The sequence below is a fragment of the Somniosus microcephalus genome, chromosome 13 (genome assembly GCF_052327205.1).
Source record: "Somniosus microcephalus isolate GS21.2 chromosome 13, FLI_Smic_1.0, whole genome shotgun sequence".
Classification (NCBI taxonomy): domain Eukaryota; kingdom Metazoa; phylum Chordata; class Chondrichthyes; order Squaliformes; family Somniosidae; genus Somniosus; species Somniosus microcephalus.
In genome coordinates this window covers 191,996,168-192,016,899 of record NC_140999.1, presented here as the reverse complement: position 1 = coordinate 192,016,899, position 20,732 = coordinate 191,996,168, and the positions used below count along the sequence as shown (strand labels likewise).

General features: G+C 42.4%; 1 protein-coding gene across 1 annotated transcript in view; it reads left to right on the top strand.

Annotated features, from left to right (window-relative positions):
• Window positions 1–19,543, top strand: part of LOC147108923 (death-inducer obliterator 1-like) — a 176,724-nt gene extending 157,181 nt beyond the window's left edge. The window contains 7 exon segments of the mRNA XM_086005877.1: window positions 668–797; window positions 2,064–2,580; window positions 6,088–6,241; window positions 8,854–8,943; window positions 12,750–12,945; window positions 14,671–14,702; window positions 14,705–19,543. Coding sequence (XP_085862003.1) covers window positions 668–797; window positions 2,064–2,580; window positions 6,088–6,241; window positions 8,854–8,943; window positions 12,750–12,945; window positions 14,671–14,702; window positions 14,705–14,752 — 1,167 coding nt within the window. The 3' untranslated portion in view covers window positions 14,753–19,543.
• The last annotated feature ends 1,189 nt before the right edge of the window (window positions 19,544–20,732 follow it).

The following is a 20,732-nucleotide window of genomic DNA, read 5'->3' as shown; positions in this document are numbered from 1 at the left end:
TGGATAGTAGTGTCATTGGCACGAGGACGAGTGGGATGGCACTAGCAAATCAGAGACACTGAGTAATCTGTGTTCTCATTTACAGTAACTAGTGGCAAGATTAACTGACAAATTCAGTGTGCAGCCAAAAGTCATGTTAATAAGAACAGAAAACCCATAATTAACTGACAATTACTGAATAAAGTAAACAAAATGGATTAGAAAAAAATTGAAGATGAGAAAATAATTAAAGAATTCATCCTTATTTGCTATATCTGTTCCCTAAATATAGTGTAATACAGCACAGAAGGAGGCCATTCAGCCAGCCCTTTGTGCATATGCTGGATCTTTGGTAGAGCTATCCAATTAGTCCCACCCCCCTGCTCTTTCCCCATAGCCCTGTAAACTTGCTCCCTTCAAGTGTTTATCCAATTCCCTTTTGAAAGTTACTGTTGAATCTGCTTCCACCGCCCTTTCAGGCAATGCATTCCAAATCATGACTCGTTGCATAAAAAAAATCTGATGTGTAAATTTTAGACTCCACTCCAGTAAATATGTGTTAGGTTGTGCTGGTTTGCAATTTGGATTTATACACTGGATATCATAGTAGCTACGATTGCATCGTTGTATTTTTACTACAATTGTCCAGTGGCTTTCAATATGGTTGAAGTTTATGTATGTTTCTCAGGAGCAGGAAGATGCACGTCCTGCTCAGAAGATCAGCTTTCCACTACCTGACATCTTCAGCAGCATGCTTAAAGACACAACAGATGAACACCGAGCTCACCTATTTGATCTGAACTGCAGAATCTGCACAGGTAAACAGCACAAAAACATTTTAGGACTTTTCATGAACATTCATCAGTGTGGTTCTGTGCAACAGCGGTGTGAGAACAAAGCCAGAATTTGTGCAGTCACAATCATCACTAATGAAATGCATAGAATCATACAGCACAGAAAGAGGCCATTTGGCCCATCATGTCTGCTGGCTCTTTGAAAAAGCTATCCAATTAGCCCCACTCCCCTCTGCTGTTTCCCCATAGCCCTGCAAGTTTTTCCCTTCTAAGTATTTATCCAATTCCCTTTTGAAAGTTACTATTGAATCTGCGTCCACTGCCCTTTCAGGCAGTGCATTCCTGATCACAACTCACTGCGTAAAAAATATTGTCTGAATGTTGGTCTATCATGTGAGGACCAATACAACCATATTCAGTGCTTAGCATACTTTCCCTAGGCGTGTATCTACAATGCAACAGAACATTCTTGTACTTTAGCAGGGTCGTAGGCTTATGCAAAAATCTATTTCAAAATAATCGCTTGGGCAGTCTGATCAGCAGTGATGCAAATTAATCTGAAAAGGCAATCTAGCATAATTTAAAAAAAATTATGTCTGAATAAATATAGGGTAGAACTTTGAGGCCCTATACCCCTGGCAGGGACTCTCTCACAGCAGGCAACTTATTGGAATGTGGGCTATTTTGCCTGCAGTGTTCCATCCATGGTATTGATGAACAGAAAATCATGGGCAATGCAGCTACAATTCACGGATAAACTGCCCACTACGTGTGAGGCCATGGAACGTTGCTCCCATAGTATCCAATATTGCTTTATAATTAGTTTATGCTCACTACATCTTGATATTGCTTGTGTGGTTAGCAAGGTCCAATCAGATCCAACTATCCCATTACACAACAAAAACAAAAAGTAGCCAGTACACTTGCACTGAAAGTTTAAATAAGTTGGAGAATTTTTAATAATTCAAGTTTTTTTTTACTGGGTTGAAGCCCTGGATCTGGTCAAGCCATGAACTCCCAGATGAATATGGGAGTTCATTTATGAACAAGCTCTACCTGGGACCTAATTCCAAAAATGTTTTTTTATTTTTACTTTATGCAAAGTCACAGGACATCAACTGATATGCTTACAAACTTCATTGTTAGTGAATGATAGAAACAGTAAAGTAGGTGTGAATTCAGGCTATTCATTTCAGGAATAATGCAGATAATCTGTAGCACAAGCCACATCTGTATTTAATTTAACCCCAAACCTTTAATTCACCTGTTGATTTGCACACTCCCTTTTAGGTAAAGTTCAAGTCTCAGATGATGAACCAGTGCCTAAGAAGCCAAAAGTGGTAACCAAAAAAACAGAACCAAAAATGAAACCAAGGCCTGATGTAAGACGTCAGCAAGAACAAAGCAAAGCAACGGTGACTGTTTCAGAACCAAGAGAGAATCCTGTTTCAACCCCAGAAGTTACCTCTCTTCCCACTCCATCGGCAGCCCCTGTAACTACATCACAGCTGACTTCAGCATCTGTCAGCAACTCCTTCCTATCACCAGCCAGTAATCCAATTACCGCTGCCGGGAGAGATACAACATTCATCACTGTGGGTTCTTCGCTTAGCGCCTATAATGTCCCTAAGACTATATTATTAACATCTTCAGCTGCTACCACAGTTTCTGAGGCGGCGTGGGGGAGAACTTTTGGTGGTGAAAAGAAGAAGGAGGAGGTGCCAAAATCCATTTTGACATCTGCAGCGCCAAAATCTATACTGACAAAACCATCAATTGCACCTGAGCAGAACTATACAACAGTAAGGTGTGTAAGAATCACAAGGAGAGAACTACTCTAGCAATCCAAAGCCACCAGTCAGAACAATATTCAGGCTAGATGTACATACAAAATAATTCTGAAAAGGGGGTCACAATAGCTTTCAAACAAGAAGCTGGGTGTCTTGTGGTAAACTCCAGATCATCCATCCATCCAGCTGTGTAAACATTGCTGTTAGATCTCACTAGAGCATATAGGAAACCTGTATTATGATTTTTTAAATATGTAGACTCAACACAACACACTGAGATTCAAAATAAATACTGATAACCTTTATCCCTAGAGAAAGGCTGTAATTGAACTTGCACAAGAGCCAGAAATTCCAACTAGCTTTACACCTATTTAAACTAATTTCTCTTTCTGTTGAGCTCATGTCAAGAACAACTTCTAGTCCCTGCTTTCTCCCCCATCCTAAATTTCTCGTTATAACCAAAACTTTAAAATTAACATTAAAGATTTGGATTATTCTGACCAGTTGTTAAAACACTTTTGGTAGGATCACACGATATTCAACCTGCTCAATAAAGTTGAACACCACATAGAGAAGGCTTGATTGATAGGAACGTGCTAGCTAATAATGTAATGAGCAGTGTAATGACACCCCAAATCAAGTGTAGGAGAGTTCCATCACAACCAGTATACTCTTCTGTACTAGTGTACAATCAGGAAGTAATCTAAATTTTTGTTGTATGTAATCCATTCCGCATTGAAGCAAATATTTCAGTGGTCTGGTGACCATTTCAAATTTAGGCCTGAGCACAGTACAGCACACCTTGCTCTGCTGCTGGGTAACAGTACCAATTGGGGACAAATTAATATCCACATTTGTTTTGTTCTAAGAATCTTTTCAACAACAACGTCACTGAGGTGTGAGGAGAAACAAACACCAAGGCAAAGATGAGATTTGGAGGGATAATTAACAGTTTGGCCAAAGTAGTAGATTTTAAAGAAGGTCTTAAAGAAGGGGAGGTAGGTGGAGAGGCAGTGGAGTTTAGGGAGGGAATTCCAGAGCATGGGGTCTAGGCATCTGACAGCACAACCACCAATAGTGGGGAGAAGGGGGGGATGAACAAGAAACCAGAGAAACCGAGTTTGGGGAGAAGTTACAAGGCTTGGAGGAGGTTACAGAGATCGGGTAAGGCAAGACCACGGAAGGCTTTAAACACAAGGATAAGAATTTCAAATTTATGGCATTGAGGGAATGGGACTCGAGAGATACGGATAGAGCTTCATATTACTGAGGAAGCCAAAGCTGCTCCAGCTCTTTCTCGTGACATCTGCTGAAGCTCATCCTATGTTTCTTACTACTATATAAGAATTTTCAGTAAAACAAAATTGGAACATGTTGGAAATCTGGAATTCTCTCCAAATGGCTGTGGATACTGGGACAATTGGAGCTTTCAAGACAGAGGTCAATATATTTTTCTTATGTAAGGGTATCAAGGGATATGGAACAAAGGTGGGTAAATGGAGTTGAGGTATAGATCAGCCATGACCTAATTGAATGGTGGAGCAGGTTCGAGGGACTGAATGGCCTACTGTTCATATGTAAATGCACAGCAGCAATCGGTTCAATTAAAAAGGTAACAAAAGTGACACAGGAAACTTCAGACTGGAAACCCTTGTTGAAGATTAATATGGAACATCTGGATAGAAAAAGCCATAAATGATAGCCAATATTGATTCATGAAGAACAGTTCTTGCCAATCTAACTTACTGGTTTTCGTTGAGGGTGTGACAGGAGCTTAATAGGGGTAAGGCAGTGGATGTAATGTACTTGGATTTCCAATAAGGCCTTTGATACGGTTCCTCTGGAAAGGCTGAAAATAAAGAAGTGGGAATCGGTTGAAATATTTTGCAATGAATATGTGACTGGTTGACCTATAGAACACGGGGTTGTGGTACAGGGATTGTGATCAGCCTGGGAGAATGTTACCAGTGGGATCCCATAGGGCCTTGTTTTGGGACCTCTTGTTTAATTATCTTTATAAATGAACTGGAGCTAGGAATCACAAGCACAGTGGTAAATTTACAGATGCTACAAAGCTAATTGAAGACATTAGATGGCAAAAGATGAACCGATTAAGTTACAGGAGAATTTGAATATACTTATAATTGCGCAGACAGATGGCAGGTAAAATTTAATGTAGAGCAAAATGCTTTGGAGGATACAAACAAATCCAGGAAGGGACTATTGCTAAAATGGAAAGAAAATTGAAGAGATCTGGGGGGTCCTGATTGACAACAAATTGAAGCTATTGCACTAAAGCTCGGTGGCATTGAGTAAAGCAAATCAGATGTTGAGAAGTATTAAAAGGTCGATATTGAGCCAAAATAGTGAGATAATCCTGCCACTTTATAAATCATTGGCACGTAGAATATTATGTGCAGTTATGGTCGCTACGCCACAAGAAGGATATTGCAGTTATTGAAACGATACGGAAAGAGGGCAACCAGAATGATGGATTATGAGGAGTGATTATGTAAGTTGGGCCTGTTCTCACTGGAAAAGAGAAGGCAGAGAGGTGACATGATTGCTGTTTTTAGGATTCTAAAGGGACTAGTTAATGTCGACCATGACGAGCTATTTCACCTCGTCCAGAACAGTGAAACCAGAGGACACGGCCTGCGCTTGAAGGGGGTAAATTCAAAACTTATCTGTAGAAACAATGGGACTAATTTTAACCTAACTCATAAGGCGAGAGACCCACGGGATCAGGTGGAATGCAGTTTTACACCCTGCCCAATATTACTCCCCTTTGACTTCGGTGGAGAGTAAAACTGGGCAGGTGTAAAACCAGCGTTGCACCTCATTCCCGACGGGTGGGTTAGATTAACATTGCTCCAAATATTTCAGTGAGCAAGTGGTCAATCTATGGAGCAGACTCCCTAGGGAAACGATGGGACCAGTTAGATTCATTCAAATGCAAATTAGATATTTATTTCAGAAAATAATATTTTGGGACACAGTCTATCGAGTGATTTGTGACGTGTGGGGAGTGTAGCGAGCTCGGGAGGAACAGGTGACTCTAGACCTCTGGTTCCCAAAGCTCTCCACCACTGGGGGTTTTCCTCACCTCATGTCTGGGTCTGTTGAGAGATTGATCGCTGTGATCAGTCAACAACTCCATTATCGTTGGATCGTGTGACTACCGGGATGGTAGAAGGCGAATTAGATGGACCGGGTCTCTCTGTTCAGCAAATCCTCTGTTCCGATCAGCATCTGGAAAGAGAAAAGACAGGTTAATGTTCTGTTGACCCATCTTTCTTCCTTATTGACTCTTAATTTTTTTTTAAACAAATCCATTGGGAGGGCTCCGATGGCCCGCAACTAGTTTAATTTAGGCATTGTTCACTTTGAACATCTGACCTGGATGTGGATTCTAAAATTAATAGAAAATAGACTGGGTAAAGGTTCCACCATGCGGGCAGTGTAAGGGGTGATGTCACTTTTGTACTAGGGCTGTCTGACTGACATTATTGTTCCTGTTACAGAGTTTCAGAGTCAAAGACTTCAATGGAATTGGATACTTCGTTGTTCCTCTCTCACCTGGATGCGATTTGGAAAGGATTTATCAACATGCATGGTGTGGCAAAGTTTGTCACTAAAGCCTATCCAGTCTCTGGATCTATTGACTATCTCATAGAGGTAAGGAAGTCTTTCCCCCACCACCGTCCAATTCTCTCACTTCTTCAGATGGCATTGGCTCGGTGCTGGTGTAAAATTCCACAGGCAGCACTTTACCCAACTGACCAACCTTCCTATGTTAGGCCGAGACGGTGAGTGCCCTCGAGACATTGGGCCATGAAAGATGTCACTGCCAAGCTCCATCCTATACTCAGTCGGTGCTGAATACCCAGAGCTGAGCTGAAGTGCCAGCGAGGGCAGGACACTTGGCGCGGGAGAGAGAAAATCAGTGAGAGTTTCCACTTTTGACTGCTGTCCAGCCACCCCTGCTGGAAAGTGTGTGTGTGTGTGTGTAAGTTACAGGAAACTTTTTTTTATCCGGCACGGACGGGACCGACGTGGTGCCGGTTCATCAAAAATTCCAGATAACCGAAAGCTATAGTAAAAGATAGGGAGAGCTGACAGCTCCGTATAAAGCAACAAACCCTGTTACTTAGCAACAACTGTAGAACAACGAACACAAGTTTCAAGCGTCTCTGTAGCTTAGCAACAGCTGCAGCCACACCCTTGCACAGCACAGATGGAAGAAGGCAAAAAAATATGAAGTAAAACCTACTCCTGAATTTTGCCGGTTAACCGAGATTTCCGGTTATTTAGGTGCCGGTAAATCGAAAGAGTACACGAGCTCTGAGGGAGCTTTCCGGCATTTATTTTGTAACAGCTAGAGGGTCATTCAGTCCATGCACACTGCTAGTTTTAAGGATTTTTAAATTATTCTTAGCAGGTGTATTCTGGGAGGGGGGGAAATCCGATCCTGTTTAAATTTTTAGGACCAGTAATGATTGAACATCCTTTTTTAAAAATCTGTAAAGAACTTGAATTCTTCCACTTTTCTGTGAGCTGTGGAGCCAGGAGAAACATGAAGTGTTTTGTCCACAGTTTTCTCACAGGAACAGTCCCGAATAGTGGTTGTCCTCTGCGGCTGAATGTGGAAACTGGAAGCAGAGTTTCAATTCACGTACGTCGCAAGTGAGACGGTCTTCAGTGCATCTCAATGCGCACAGTATAAGATGTATTAAGGTGATTGGGATGATGAGAGTGCAGTTCCAGTGTGTCACTCTGCACCAACTTAAGGCGTTTTTAAGTTACAGTTTTCTATCCTTTGCTGGCAAGATGGCATGGCAGACAGTCTCCTGTGTTGAACCACGTCACTTTACAAGCATTGATATTTTCCCAGGTGATTTGATGTGTAGTGATATCAGGATATTATTTAATCTTTGATCAGGGTTGGCATGGTTACTTGTTAAAAGATTTTCCACGTTTCAGTTTGAAGTGATGCACCTTGATTTTGGAGGCCCCCTGACAGGGCTTTTAAAAACTAAAACTTTGAACATTCTCCTTTTATTGTATGTTTAAAACCTAACTATTGCAAAATAGTCCGAGTAGGAGGGAAGAAAAAGACATGGCTATAGAATCATAGAATAGAAGGGGGCCCTTTGACCCATCGAGTCTGCACTGGATGTTTCGAAGAGCAATCCAGTCAGTCCCACTCCCCCGCTCTTTCCCCATATCCTGGCAATTTTTTCTCCTTCAAGTATTTATCCAATTCCCTTTTGAAGGCTACTATTGAATCTGTATCCACCGCCCTATCAGGCAGCGCATTCCAAATCCTAACCACTCACTGCGTAAAAAAGTTTTCCCTCATGTCACCTCTGGTTCTTTTCCCAATTACCTTAAATCTGTGCCCTCCGGTTATCGACCCTTCAGCCAATGGAAACAGTTTCTGATCATTTAATAAGTCATTGTAAAAATGTAAACTGTCATCCAGAATCACTACTTTCCCCACTGCTCCGACTGGTTATTCTCAACTCTGACACTCTTCGTAAAATAAAGCCTTTATGCATTTCGTTGTCATCAAGAAACCAGGCCAGAATTTTATCTTTAATCACATCTGCACTAGCTGTTGTCACCGATTTTTGAGAGATAATTTTCTCCGTTTTATTTGTCACTAAAGAGCAGAATTTTGCACAGCCAGTAAATATTGGGTAATTTACATCAATTCCCGTCAGCTAGGATTTAGTGCCGATATCGGGAGGGGGTGGGTGGTGAAATGGCTTCACGTGTGCAGCACAAGGACCGGGAACATTTTTTCCTCGGTCCTAATGAAAGGGGTTCGTCTGCCTTTCTAGTCGAGTTTTCCACCTGAGCTGTTAACTGTCTCTTTTCTTAGATAACATAAAATAAGAATTCGGAGCAGGTATAGGCCATACGGCTTCTGGAGCCTGCTCCACCATACAATAAGATCATAGACTTGTGTATTAAGTCTTGGTTTTATGCCAGGATCGGAATCCAACAGAAAAATTATATCTAGTGATAAGCAAATCAGGATGGTCAAGAGGAGGAGACCTCTAGCTCTACCCATTCCTGAGGGCAGATTCAGTGCCAACAGCGGGCGGTACACTGTCCTCTGTCATGTGTAGGTGAATAGTGCATTGTTGGGAGCATTTGCTTACGTACGCCTTTAGTAGCAAACTTAGCTTTAATGTTTCAGTGTTATAAACTACCCTGACAGTGTGGCAGAGCTGATTTATTTTTTGAATTTTTAAAAAATGTAACTCTGTGTGTTTACTTAGGATTTGCCAGATACAATTCACATCGGTGGCAGGATTTCACCCCACACAGTCTGGGATTATGTAGGAAAACTGAAGTCATCTCTCTCCAAGGTATCGTACTGTGGTTTAATCTGTGTAATCGTTATAATCTACTAAAAGTTTTGTGTTGTCAAGTAAAATTCATTGCATCATTTAACTTTCGCTCCATATTTAGGGATTAGGAATTTGCGTGGATTTATAGTTTGAATTGGTTCTTAAATTCCATCTGTCATGCAGAAAAGTTTAGCCTGAAATACAATCTTTTCACTTTTCCATTGCAAGTAACAGTTATTCAGACTTCTCAGCTGATGCTAAAAGCATCCATTCAACAATCTCGGGGCCACTTTCTGCTGACAGACACCAGGAGCCAGAAGCACGCTGTGTGCATCACCTTCTTTCACTGTTGCTGACTTTCGAAAACTGGTGCACAGATTTGTGATTATAGCAGCACTCAAGCCTTTGTAATTGGAGAACGCTTTCTGTAAAAAAAAATTAAAAAAAATTCATCCTGCATCAGCAGATTTGATAAATAAATTCTTTAAAATGACCCAGACACACTGACTGTACAACTACCTTTGACCTGATGGGTAATTATATCTAGCATAGCATACTGCAACTTCTGGTCGGATTTCAAATCCCACATTACAACAGAATTTCTCCCCCCTGCTTCTCTTGTAAATAGCTAATCTCTGCTTTGTTGCAGCTAAGGTGCATTCTGCAGCCCTCTGACTGCAAACGTTTGTCAACAGTTTTCATTATGAAACACTTTTTGTACTAGAATTGGAGAATATAAAGAATGCTCTTCGTAGTAATATACTCGAAGTTAATATCCAAAATTCTAAACTAGTGCACATTAAAGGAAAAAAAAAACCTATTGTCTCTGGTCACTGTGCAAGTCCCCTCAACGTGTGCGTGTTTGTCTGCATGCACATGTAGCAAACCTTCTCCCACTGACAATGAACTGATACCGGCTCCCCAGAGATGTCGATTTCCAGCACACGCTGTTACGGTTCTATGAGCCTCCTGTGTGAGTGAGTGAGGATGACATTGTGAAAGGCTTATTTGTGGAACTCGTATCAAAAAATGTAGTGAAAATGCTCTGAGTTTTTTAAGGGCTAAACTGACTTTCCCAAGTAATGATTGAAAAGTGTATACTCAATGAGTTAGACAGTGAGAAACTACTGGATGAGACTATTGAAAAATGGTCCTGAAAAGTTGTTTTATATGAAATCAGTGACATGAATCTTGTCATTCGTGTGGAAAGACTTATGAAATGATACTGGGTGGCCTGCTGGTGGCGCTGACCAGGGAGAGTATAAATACTCGGGCATGGGCCCAGCTTGCTCAGGACATTCTTTAACAGGAACTAGTGAAGGACACAACTAGATCTCCATGTTGAAAAACAGTTGATTAAAGCCTTGTTTAATACTCAGACCAAGTGCCTCGTAGTTTTCTTACGTCAATCAGTCTTTGCTTTTGGGCTGTTAGATGATTTTTATCAACAACAACTTGCTTTTAATGTAGTATAAAGTCCCAAGCTGCTTCACGGGAGTGCCTTGCATATCAGTGTGTAAGCTGTATCAGCTTTTCCAAATTTCTATTTCCATTCAGTCTGTGACTTCAGTTATTTAATGAGCTTCAACCTTTTGCGAGCTGGATGAAACCATGTAGAACTGAGTCAGCGATCTTGGCTAACAAGCTGCTGGGGCTGCTGTGTGAGGCCCAAATGGAGCTGACTTCACCAAAAGCTGCCACGGCCAGCTCCTGACTCTCATTTAAACATGTGCTCTCTGCCACTTGGGGCTTGTGCATCAAATGCAGTTGCATAGAAGGCCACTGAATCTCATGAGCCTGCAAATATTGCAGCTCACATTTAAAGGGATGTACCCATTCAAAGGTAAGTGGCCGTATATGGGAACATAAGAACATAAGAAATAGGAGCAGAAGTAGGCCAATCGGCCCCTCGAGCCTGCTCCGCCATTCAATAAGATCATGGCTGATCTGATCCTAACCGCCAATCCACTATCACAGAACCATCTCCTGAATCGAACAGAATTAGACACACGAAATAGGAGCAGGATCAGGCTACACGGCCCCTGGGCCCGCTCTGCTACCCACAGGGCCATGTCCAATCCGAACCTAGACTCATGTCCAAATTCCTGCCCGCTCCCCGTAACCCTTAATTCCCTTTACTTCTAGGAAACTGTCTATTTCTGTTTTAAATTTATGTAATGATGTAGCTTCTACAGCTTTTTGGGGCAGCATATTCCATGGACCTACCACCCTCTGAGTGAAGTAGTTCCTCCTCATCTCAGTTTTGAAAGAGCAGCCCCTTATTCTAAGACTATGCCCCCTAGTTCTAGTTTCACCCATCATCGGGAACATCCTCCCCGCATCCACCCGATCCGACCCCTTCACAATCTTATATGTTTCAATAAGATCGCCTCTCATTCAATATTGTTGAGGCCTTTTGGAAGGCTTTAGGTTGCTTTATAATTATTTTTATGTCCAAAGGCTGTATGGAGGGACGAAAACAAATTCTAGTAGTTGAAGTACTGCAGATGATAATGAAGGACGTGGTGTTGAGTATTGTGAAAAATGGGATAGAACTTGTGTGCAAGCCCAGATTAATCACTTGGGTCAATCAGATCACTGGTGTACGAGTCTTCCTGGCTGCAAGTTGCATACATGCATTTCTTCCTCGCCCAAATCTGCAAATGCCCATAGGACTTCCCTTGCTGCTTGCGACAAGTGAAATAAGCAACTGACAGCAAGGCTGTTATAGAAAAGTTATTGGCTGGAGGCTTGGAATAGCCACGGGAAATAATTCAGCTCAGTATTTAGATCAGGGTCTTCAAGTCTAGACCATGAAATCCCTCCAGCACCCATTTTATATGGGCAAACAGTGCTAATAAACAGCAGGGAAAAATTGCCGACTTTGGCACTGGATTGAAAGGCTTCGGTGTGCCGAGGCTCTCGCACGCTGGCAGTGAGGCCTCAAATAGCTTCGAACATTTTTATATTGTTGAACTCAGCACTTTGGGAATGGGACAGGCTGGCCTGCTCACCTGATGTAGCAAGGCACACTCCCAGATTGTGCGTGTGCATTCTTGGAGAACACCGTCGCTGAATCAGCCTGTGTGTTTACAGTCAGGATCTGAGGATATTCGAATCTGTGAACTATCTTTCACAGAGCAGTTATCAGGAGTTTAGTTTGAACAGCATCATACAAACATACAGCACCGGAGGAGGCCGTGCAGCCTGTCGTGCCTGTGCTGACTCTGAAAAAGCAGTCGTGCTTAGTCCCACACCCCCCACGTTTTGTCCCTAACCCAGAAGACAGGTTTAAAATGGCATCCGAACTTTAAAGTACTGACATTTTTTTAATGAATCTGCAAACGGCAGTTGATGCTGGGTCAATTGTTAATTTTAAATCTGAGATTGATAGATTTCTGTTAACCAACGGTATTAAGGGTTATGGGGCAACAGTGGTTAGATGGAGTTAGGTCACAGATCAGCCATGATCTCATCAAACAGGCTCAAGGGGCTACATGGCCTCCTCATGTTCCTATGTTCTTAGTCTTGGCATTGTTTCTGGTTAAGTAGTACCAGCAGAAGCGTTCAGGCAGGAACATTTTGGCGGGTAAATGGAGTTGAGGTTGCAGATCAGCCATGATCTGATTGAATGGCGGAACAGGCTCGAGGGGCTGAATGGCCTCCTCCTGTTCCTGTGTTCCTAACATTCCGTATGCAAGTGTTGCGATTTGGGGGCAAGGGGAGTCCTTGTGGAGATGTAGCTGCTGGTTACAGCTATAATTGTAGCCTAGCTTTTGTTTTAAGTGATTTTTGTTTTTGTTTTCTTTCGGTGGCAAATGCAGGAAGTCTGTCTCATTCGTTTCCACCCAGCCACGGAGGAAGAGGAAGTCACCTACATCTCGCTCTACTCCTACTTCAACAGTCGAGGCCGCTTCGGCGTGGTGGCAAATAACGCCAGGCACATCAAGGACCTCTATCTCATTCCGCTTGCTGCTAATGACCCGATTCCCTCCAAATTATTACCTTTTGAGGGCCCAGGTAAGAGCAGATTATTTAGAAACATGAATAGCAAAATGCAAGTTGAACAACAACTGTACAGTCGCACGCACACACGCGCACACACACACACACACACACACACACACACACACACACACACACACACACTACTGACACAGCTAAATGGTGTGCTCACACGTATCTCTACAGTGGCAACTCTTTGAGGGCGAAATGTCCTGTTTAAAGGTCTTTTCTCCCCTTTGCCCCTTTTCTGGAGTTTTTGCACCATCTGTGAGAGCTCACTATACTCGCTACCCCTCTCCTTCCACCATCTGTGAGAAGCCAGGCTGGACGCCACTAAAACTGACTACAGTTGGTTGTGTGGTAGGCCTGGGGATGACATAAAGAAGTGATGTGGCCTCAAGTCTTCACCTCTTCCCGCACTATCCCCCCCACAACAGTACAGATATCTAATGCAATGTGTAGCGGACACAGATGTGCCTCCCAATGCTTTGTGGCGCTTTACACACTCATACTTAACACCATCTTCCCAGTTGCACACAGTAACGTGTGAAATCTATAAATCATGTACTTATACAGTTACGGGGTTACACTGAACATTGCAGCAGTTACAGGATTAAACAACATACAGTCACCATTTGGTATCACGTGACTTTCTAAACCCGCTCGTAAAAATGAGTTCCGAAAACTGAGTAAATGATCGCTACGTAATTTTATAAAATTGAGGTTTGCAGTACTGGACAATGCTTGCAAGAACAAGTTTGCTTTAGGAACTGCCCAAGCGTTTGGTGTTGTCAGTCCAGTACTGTGTGAGCAGCAGGAACAATGTAAGCATGCTTTCAGCCTCCAGACATCTATACACTTTAATGGGGAACAAGTACCATTCAATCTTAAGAACGTAACAAATAGAATGAGCAGTCTTAACTTCAAGGTTTTGATTTTTGGCTTATACTGAAAGAACTGGAACAGCTTCAAGACAGAAAGGTGAGTCCATTCCATTTGAAGTGCCCACCACGTGTGTGGCAGCCAACATTCCTGCTGGAGGTGAGCAGAGGTGTCATTTAGTGTCAACCTGCCTTGTGTCCAAGGTTTTTCTGGCATTCCATCGTATTGTAGCTCATATTTACTGCCTTCCCAGGACAGGGCCTGCGACTTGTTTCTGTGCCATATACTTTCGGTTCTTTCTACACCAAGATTGTTCTGTTGGACTCACTTCAATGTTAAATTACCTGACGCTAGCGCAGAGCAACATTCAATAGAACTAGACTCAAACGTGGCAGCCTCCTCGATATTAATAGCACTGTACATTGAGGTAATAGAGTATTAGAACAGCTAGCCTGCTTGGCTGCATACAGTATTTGCCTTTTGCATATATTATTTTTTAAACTAAAATTCTAAGTATTGCCTCTGAGGATTTATATTTATTCCATATATTTATTCCATGCATATTGATTTGGTTATCCCACAAGTATTATCTTGCTGAAAAACAGGCCAAAAAATTGAATTCTGGTGTTATTTGGAGATGTAAAGTTCTTGGGTAAGAACTTTTAATTCATTCTGCATCAGTGACTATTCAGCTTCTCTGTGCACATTTAGGGTTTGACTTTCAGTATCTTCTTTTCTGGAGCAGATTTTTACATTGGGTAGTTTCTGATATCTTCACACCTGTATATTTTGTGTACAAAATGTTTTTTGTTTGTTTTCAGAATTGTAACTTTGTTTTCATTACTATTATTAATAAAGTTATTTCCAGAACATTGCGTTTGGGATTCTTGTGAGTTTGAAGTGTTCAGCAATGGATGGGGTTCAGCGCCTGGCACTGTGACAGCATTCAATGGGGTTTCAGCCCTGGACCCTTGACAGTGTTTGAAGTTCAGCGCCTCATAATGGGAGATTGTTTGGGATTTGGCAGCTGGCATTGTGATAGGGTTTACTGCCGTTCAGAGACTGCGTATTTCCTCTTTGCCGCATTCAACGTGGGGCAGACTCCTGCGTACTTTACCCTTGCAGTGCTGGATGCCGAATTCAGTCCCTGCTCATTATATGGTGGCCGTGGTGAATGTGGATTCAATGTCTGCAGGTAACAGCTCACCACCTGTACTTAACACCTTGAGGTTTGCTCCTGACTAATCATTTAAGTTGCATTATCTGTTTATTTCAGAAAGTTCCCTTTGGTACCACTTCCTAATGTGTTTGTAAATTACAACAAAATAATGCATTGACAAGATATCATTTTTGTTTTAATTCTTAGCATCTTGCATCGTGCCCCATTTCATGTCCCCTGTTCTAATGTTTTTCTCTGCAGCTATGTAACTGTTACTCCATGATCAGCAGGGCTGCTGCCAGTTTTTCCTTTCTCTTGTACTGTTCCCTCCTGCATTCTGAAAGCATGTCGTGCTTTTTATCTCTCATCTGATTCAGAACTGGTAACACTTGTCCATTCAGGACAGTTGACTGAGTTAGTTTCAAACTCAAACTCTAACGAGGAGGTTGGTACTCTGCTATTGAAGCTACCACGCTGCTATTCAGTGTTGTGTGGTTTGTAACTATTTTTCTCTATGCCTTTGGTTAAAGTCTGATCAATCCCATTAACCCATAAGCTGTTGAGTGAAACTAGACTCCACATGATAGCTATGACCAGTACTTCATCCCTTCCCTTGTTGAATTAAGAACACAAGAATATTTAAGAAAAGGAAATGGCCCCTAGGCCCAACAAGCCTGTTCCCTTTTGATAAACCAGCTCCACCCGCCCTCTCACCATGCATCTAATGGTGTCTCGAACCCATTCATACTGTCTGCTACAATAGCATTCCCTGATCACTTTATTAGTGTTTCAAGTATTACCTTAACAGACCAGCATTGGTTTGTTCTAGGCAATAGGTAGAGTTTTTGTTTCATTTGTTCGAGGGATGTGAGTGATAATGGCAGTACAATATTGCCCCGTGGGGAACGAAGAGACAACCATGTAATGTGGGACTGGAGTCACATGCAGCATGCCCCTTCCATGAAGGGTTTTGGTGAAGCAGTTGGGTTTTTACAACCTACGGTAGCTTTCATGGTCATATTAGCGGGTGCCAGCCAAATTGAATTTCTCAGCTTACGATGGTGGGATCTGAACTCCACCTCAGGTTTGCTAGTCTAGAACCAAAACCACGAGGATATCGTACCCTTATTTTTAAAAAAGTCATTATCTGATTATGATGATTAAATCGCCCCGCACAGTATCAAAGACTCAGAAATAATCACACATTTAGGGTGTTCTTACCAGTGTCTTTTTTTTAACACTGTGCTTATCATCAGAATTAGCAGTAAAGTGCAGAATTTAATTTATAAGCTAGTCCTATGTAAATATTGAGTGTTGCCTTAATTTATATCCTGTTTTTAAATTGAGGCTTGTCCTACAATCCAGAACTCGGAATGTGGGGTTTCAGCCTTGATTCCCCTGCTGAGTCCATCCATTATCAGCCTTTGACTCAGCAAATGCACACACACTGTACTGTGTGTCTACACACACAAGATATATATAAATGGTAGCTGCATCTGCAAAGATTGATCTCCATAAGATGACGGTGAGCACTCCAGCTTGAAATCCTGGACATGTTTGAACTGTGCTTCTGAACTTGTGCAAACACAAAACTTAACCGTGATCGGGAGATGTTCCAGCCCAGCGCACCAACATTCCTGCTGTTCAGCATCTGCCCAAGCCTAGCATGCAACGATTGCATCTTTTATTTATAAATATAAATTGGCTGTGGCTGTACTGATGCCATTGTCAGATTTCTGTGTATTCCCCAACAGCTCTGAAAATGTATTCACAGGATTCTCTCTCTCCCTCCCCCACATGTTTAGTATATACAGCAGTACATGATTTGAAATGTTGACCAGTTCCGTTTATCGTAGAAGATCAGAACTGTGTTTTTGTTAATGTCAAATAGAGGATTTTACTTCACACTTGGTTAGAACTGTAAGTAGGCAGAGCGACAGTACAATAACTTAGAACAATAACAAAAATCAGGAACCTACGTTAAGGCTAGTGTTCCGAGCACAGTGCAATGTTAGGATTGTATACCTTCTACTATGAAATTACATCATGGATACAACACGCCTTTTGGTGTAGTTCCTAAAACAAGTTTTTGCAAAGAATATCCAAGTAACCAACAAATGTAATTCCATTAGGCAATTTTAAGTGTATCAATATCCTAGCCGAAGTGGTAAGATTTTTTTTGTGAGAGTTGGAAAGAGCTGGATCAACAGTGGATGGGATTGAATTGGACGAAACCTCAAGCGTGCCAGCTCCACTGGTGGCTGAGCAGGTTTGCACAAAGTGTAGCTGAGCCATGTTGACTGAGAGGATCTCCCGTTCAGTCCATGGTCTGTGCTGTTAACTGATCTCAGGGCAACAGGAGAAGGGCTACCAGTTAGAAAGAGGGAGAATCAGCTAGTGTTCCCAGTCCTGATAGTCCACCAGCAAGTGTGCGTGAATGGCCTCTTGGGCAAGGTACGAGAGGGCAATCGGTCCAATAAATGGGCTTTGGATGCTGGTAACACAGTGCAGCTCTCAGCCCAGCAGTTCCTACAGCACTTAAAGCCAGTAGAAACCCTGGGATTTCAAAGGAAGAGAACACGCCTGGTGTAGTTGGACATTCTGCTGAAAGCCAGCATTTTGAGGTGCAATTTTTGAGGGTACTGTTGACCCATTATTCATCTGCCACCTAGCACCCTGAGTGCTCAGTACACCAGTGCCTTACACCACAAATATAGTTTATTCCTCGTGTAAAATTACAAGCCATATTTTCACAAGTTAAATTTCTGACCATAATGTACAGACTTAGTGAACATAACCTGGCGATCGAAAAAGGTAGACACAGACAGACCCGGCTACCAAGAGAGGACAGGATATGCTCTCACTGCAGTCAGGGAGTGGTGGAGACAGAGATGCACTTCCTCACAGCTTGTAGAAAATATCAGGGCATAAGGGAGAATTTCTACCCAAAATTCACAAAAATATGCCCGGAATTCAGAAATTTGAATGACGACCAAAAACTCCCATACCTACTAGGGGAAGAGAGAAATTGCATAACACTAGCGGCACACTATGTTACAGCTTGCCATAAACAGAGGGACAACCAGTAAATATAAGAGTATATATAAATTATATGAAAGTATATATTTATACACTCAGGGATATACCTGTTTATACACTGTATGGATAGATCTGTATTTTTGTGAACAAACATGAACGTTTTCTGATGCTTTGGCAACATAAGATGTAACTTGTCATCATCATGCCAATAAAGCGATTTGAATTGAATTGAATTGAATTGATATCGCTGTGCTTACTTGCTGGTCTTGCAATGGAATTTGGGGTAATCCCTCTGAGAGGGACATTTGTAAGATTGCTCTACAGTAAAAGAAAACAGTAATTGTGACTTTTATTGTACCAGTAATGGATAAATTTGTTAAATAAGTCAGGACTCCACTCCACTCCCCTCTCCTCTCTCTGTTTAGGATATAGTGAGACCATCAAGCCATTCGAAGCAGAAGGCCCCAAGTTCAGTGTATTTATCCACTGATCTTGGAGTGGTAGTTGAAGTGCTATAATTGCAGGGGTCTGTAAAAGGTCAATCAGGGATCCTGCTGCTGATCACTACCCAGTGACAGCTGCGATGCCCACCCAGTCGAATATCCTGCTGTTACTCACCGTCTAGACTCTCGCATTAAGAATGGCCACTTGGGTGAGGTGCTGGAGGGTGGCCGGAGTTGTGGAACTACATGTACCACAGTGAGAGTTACTGCCTTCACAACAAGAAGAGGAGAGGGATGCAATCAAAAGAGCATATGGCGAGGAAGCTGAAATTGAATGGCTTGTACCAATTTTAAAACTGAGAAACTAGGAGAAGGCCCAGGACTTTTAGAGCAGGGTAGCACGGAAGTTAAATCAGGAAGCAGGGATCCTGTAGGTGTGGCTTACACCTACATTGAATTTGCTTCATCTTCTAATCAGCACTGAGATCAGTAAAAGTAAATTAGTCTAGCTTTTTAATGGTAGTTTCTTTTCAACTAAGGGGCAGCTTGTTCACATGTACTTAATAGAAAGAACTTGCATTTATATAGCAGCTTGTCACATTCTCGGAACATCCCAAAATGCTTCACGAGCGGAGAATTACTTTTAAAGTGCAGTTGCTGTTATGTCGGTAAATGTGGCAGCCAATTTGCACAGCAAGATCCTACAAAAAATGACCATTTAATCTGTTGGTTGAGGGAGGAATGTTGCTGGAACACCAGGAGAACTCCTTGCTGTTCTTCAAGTAGCACCATGGGATCTTTTTTATGTCAGCCTGAACCAAAAGACAATGCAGCACTCCCTCTACTGCAGTGGAATGTCGACCAGGATTAAGTGCTCAGGTCCTGCAGAGGGATTTGAACCTACAGACTTCACAGGCAAGAGTGCTACCAATTAAGCCGAGCTGACACTTAAATAGGACCAGATGTCTCTGATCTCTTTCAGTATCAGCATCAGACAGGCAGTTACATTGATGTGGCTGCATAATCTGATTTTTTTTTTTCATTCTCCCAAACCAGGATTTTGTCTTCACCTAATGTGTGTCCACACATTTTTAAATTTTTTTTTTTTTTTTTTTTTTAAAGCTCCATTTCCTGCAATTTATTTTAAGTTCCAAAAATGCAAGTTTTTAAATTTTGTTGAATAGTGTATAACTGTTTATATAATTTGTGGATTTCATTGATTTTACAAATAACTTCAGTGAGGCAGCAAAGCAATTCTGGGTCGGGTTTATCAACCGTTGCCATATGTTTAATAAGTTTATTGTAAATTTGAGAATAAGGCTGACTTCCTCAGGTCCGGGCAGAAAATGGATTTCACCATACTGAAGGGTTCATGCTGAAAAATTAACATTGCAATGCTGAGCGGTTTTAAACCACACTTTTAGGGTGAATTGTCAGCAGGAAGACCAGGTTCCGTAGAGTTTCAAACCCAGTTGCTGGTGATAGATGTGAAGGATTCAAAGACAAAGGGCCCGAGTCCAGAATGACAGTTGTGAGCAAGAAAGTCAGGCAGAACTTTTTTCATCGGTGAGTAAGAGGCTTGCGGAAGAGCTTACTGAGGACAGCCATTGAAGCAAACTGTAAACAGGGTTTCCAGAGATAGAGAAAGGGTGAGTAGTTACTGAAAAGGATTACTCAGCCTTAATGAGCCTTCTGTGTTTCTGAAACCTACATTCTTATAAATTAACACTAAATTTGGTTTGATAAACCATGGTTAACAGCTGAATAAAGCATATTTAACAGGTGTCTATACCCTCAATCTTTGCCAGAACCATTCCTTCATCACATCGAGGCTTGACTTCTCCAATGGTCAGTCTCTCCCCCCACCCTCCCAAACCCGCCGCAACAGTCAATTCATCCAAAAAGGCTGCGACCCATGTCCTGTCTCACTCAGCATCACCCACTCTCCGTTTCCGCCTCCTGCTCGCCGCCTTCCGTCACCACTCACCATCACCACCTCCCACTCTCCGCCGCCACTCACCATTACCACCTCACGCTCTCTGCCGTCACCTCCCGCTCTCCAATGCCACCTCCCGCTCTCCGCCGCCGCCTCCCACTCTCCGCCACCGCCTCCCACTCTCCGCCACCGCCTCCCACTCTCTGCCTCCCGCTCTCCGCCACCCACTCGCGACACCCCATCCTCGCCAAGCTCCCGTCCCTCAGCAAGTTCACATCAGAATTCTACTCCCTGCTTACACGTCGCCCCACCCTATCTTTGTGCTCCTTGTGCCCGCTCCACT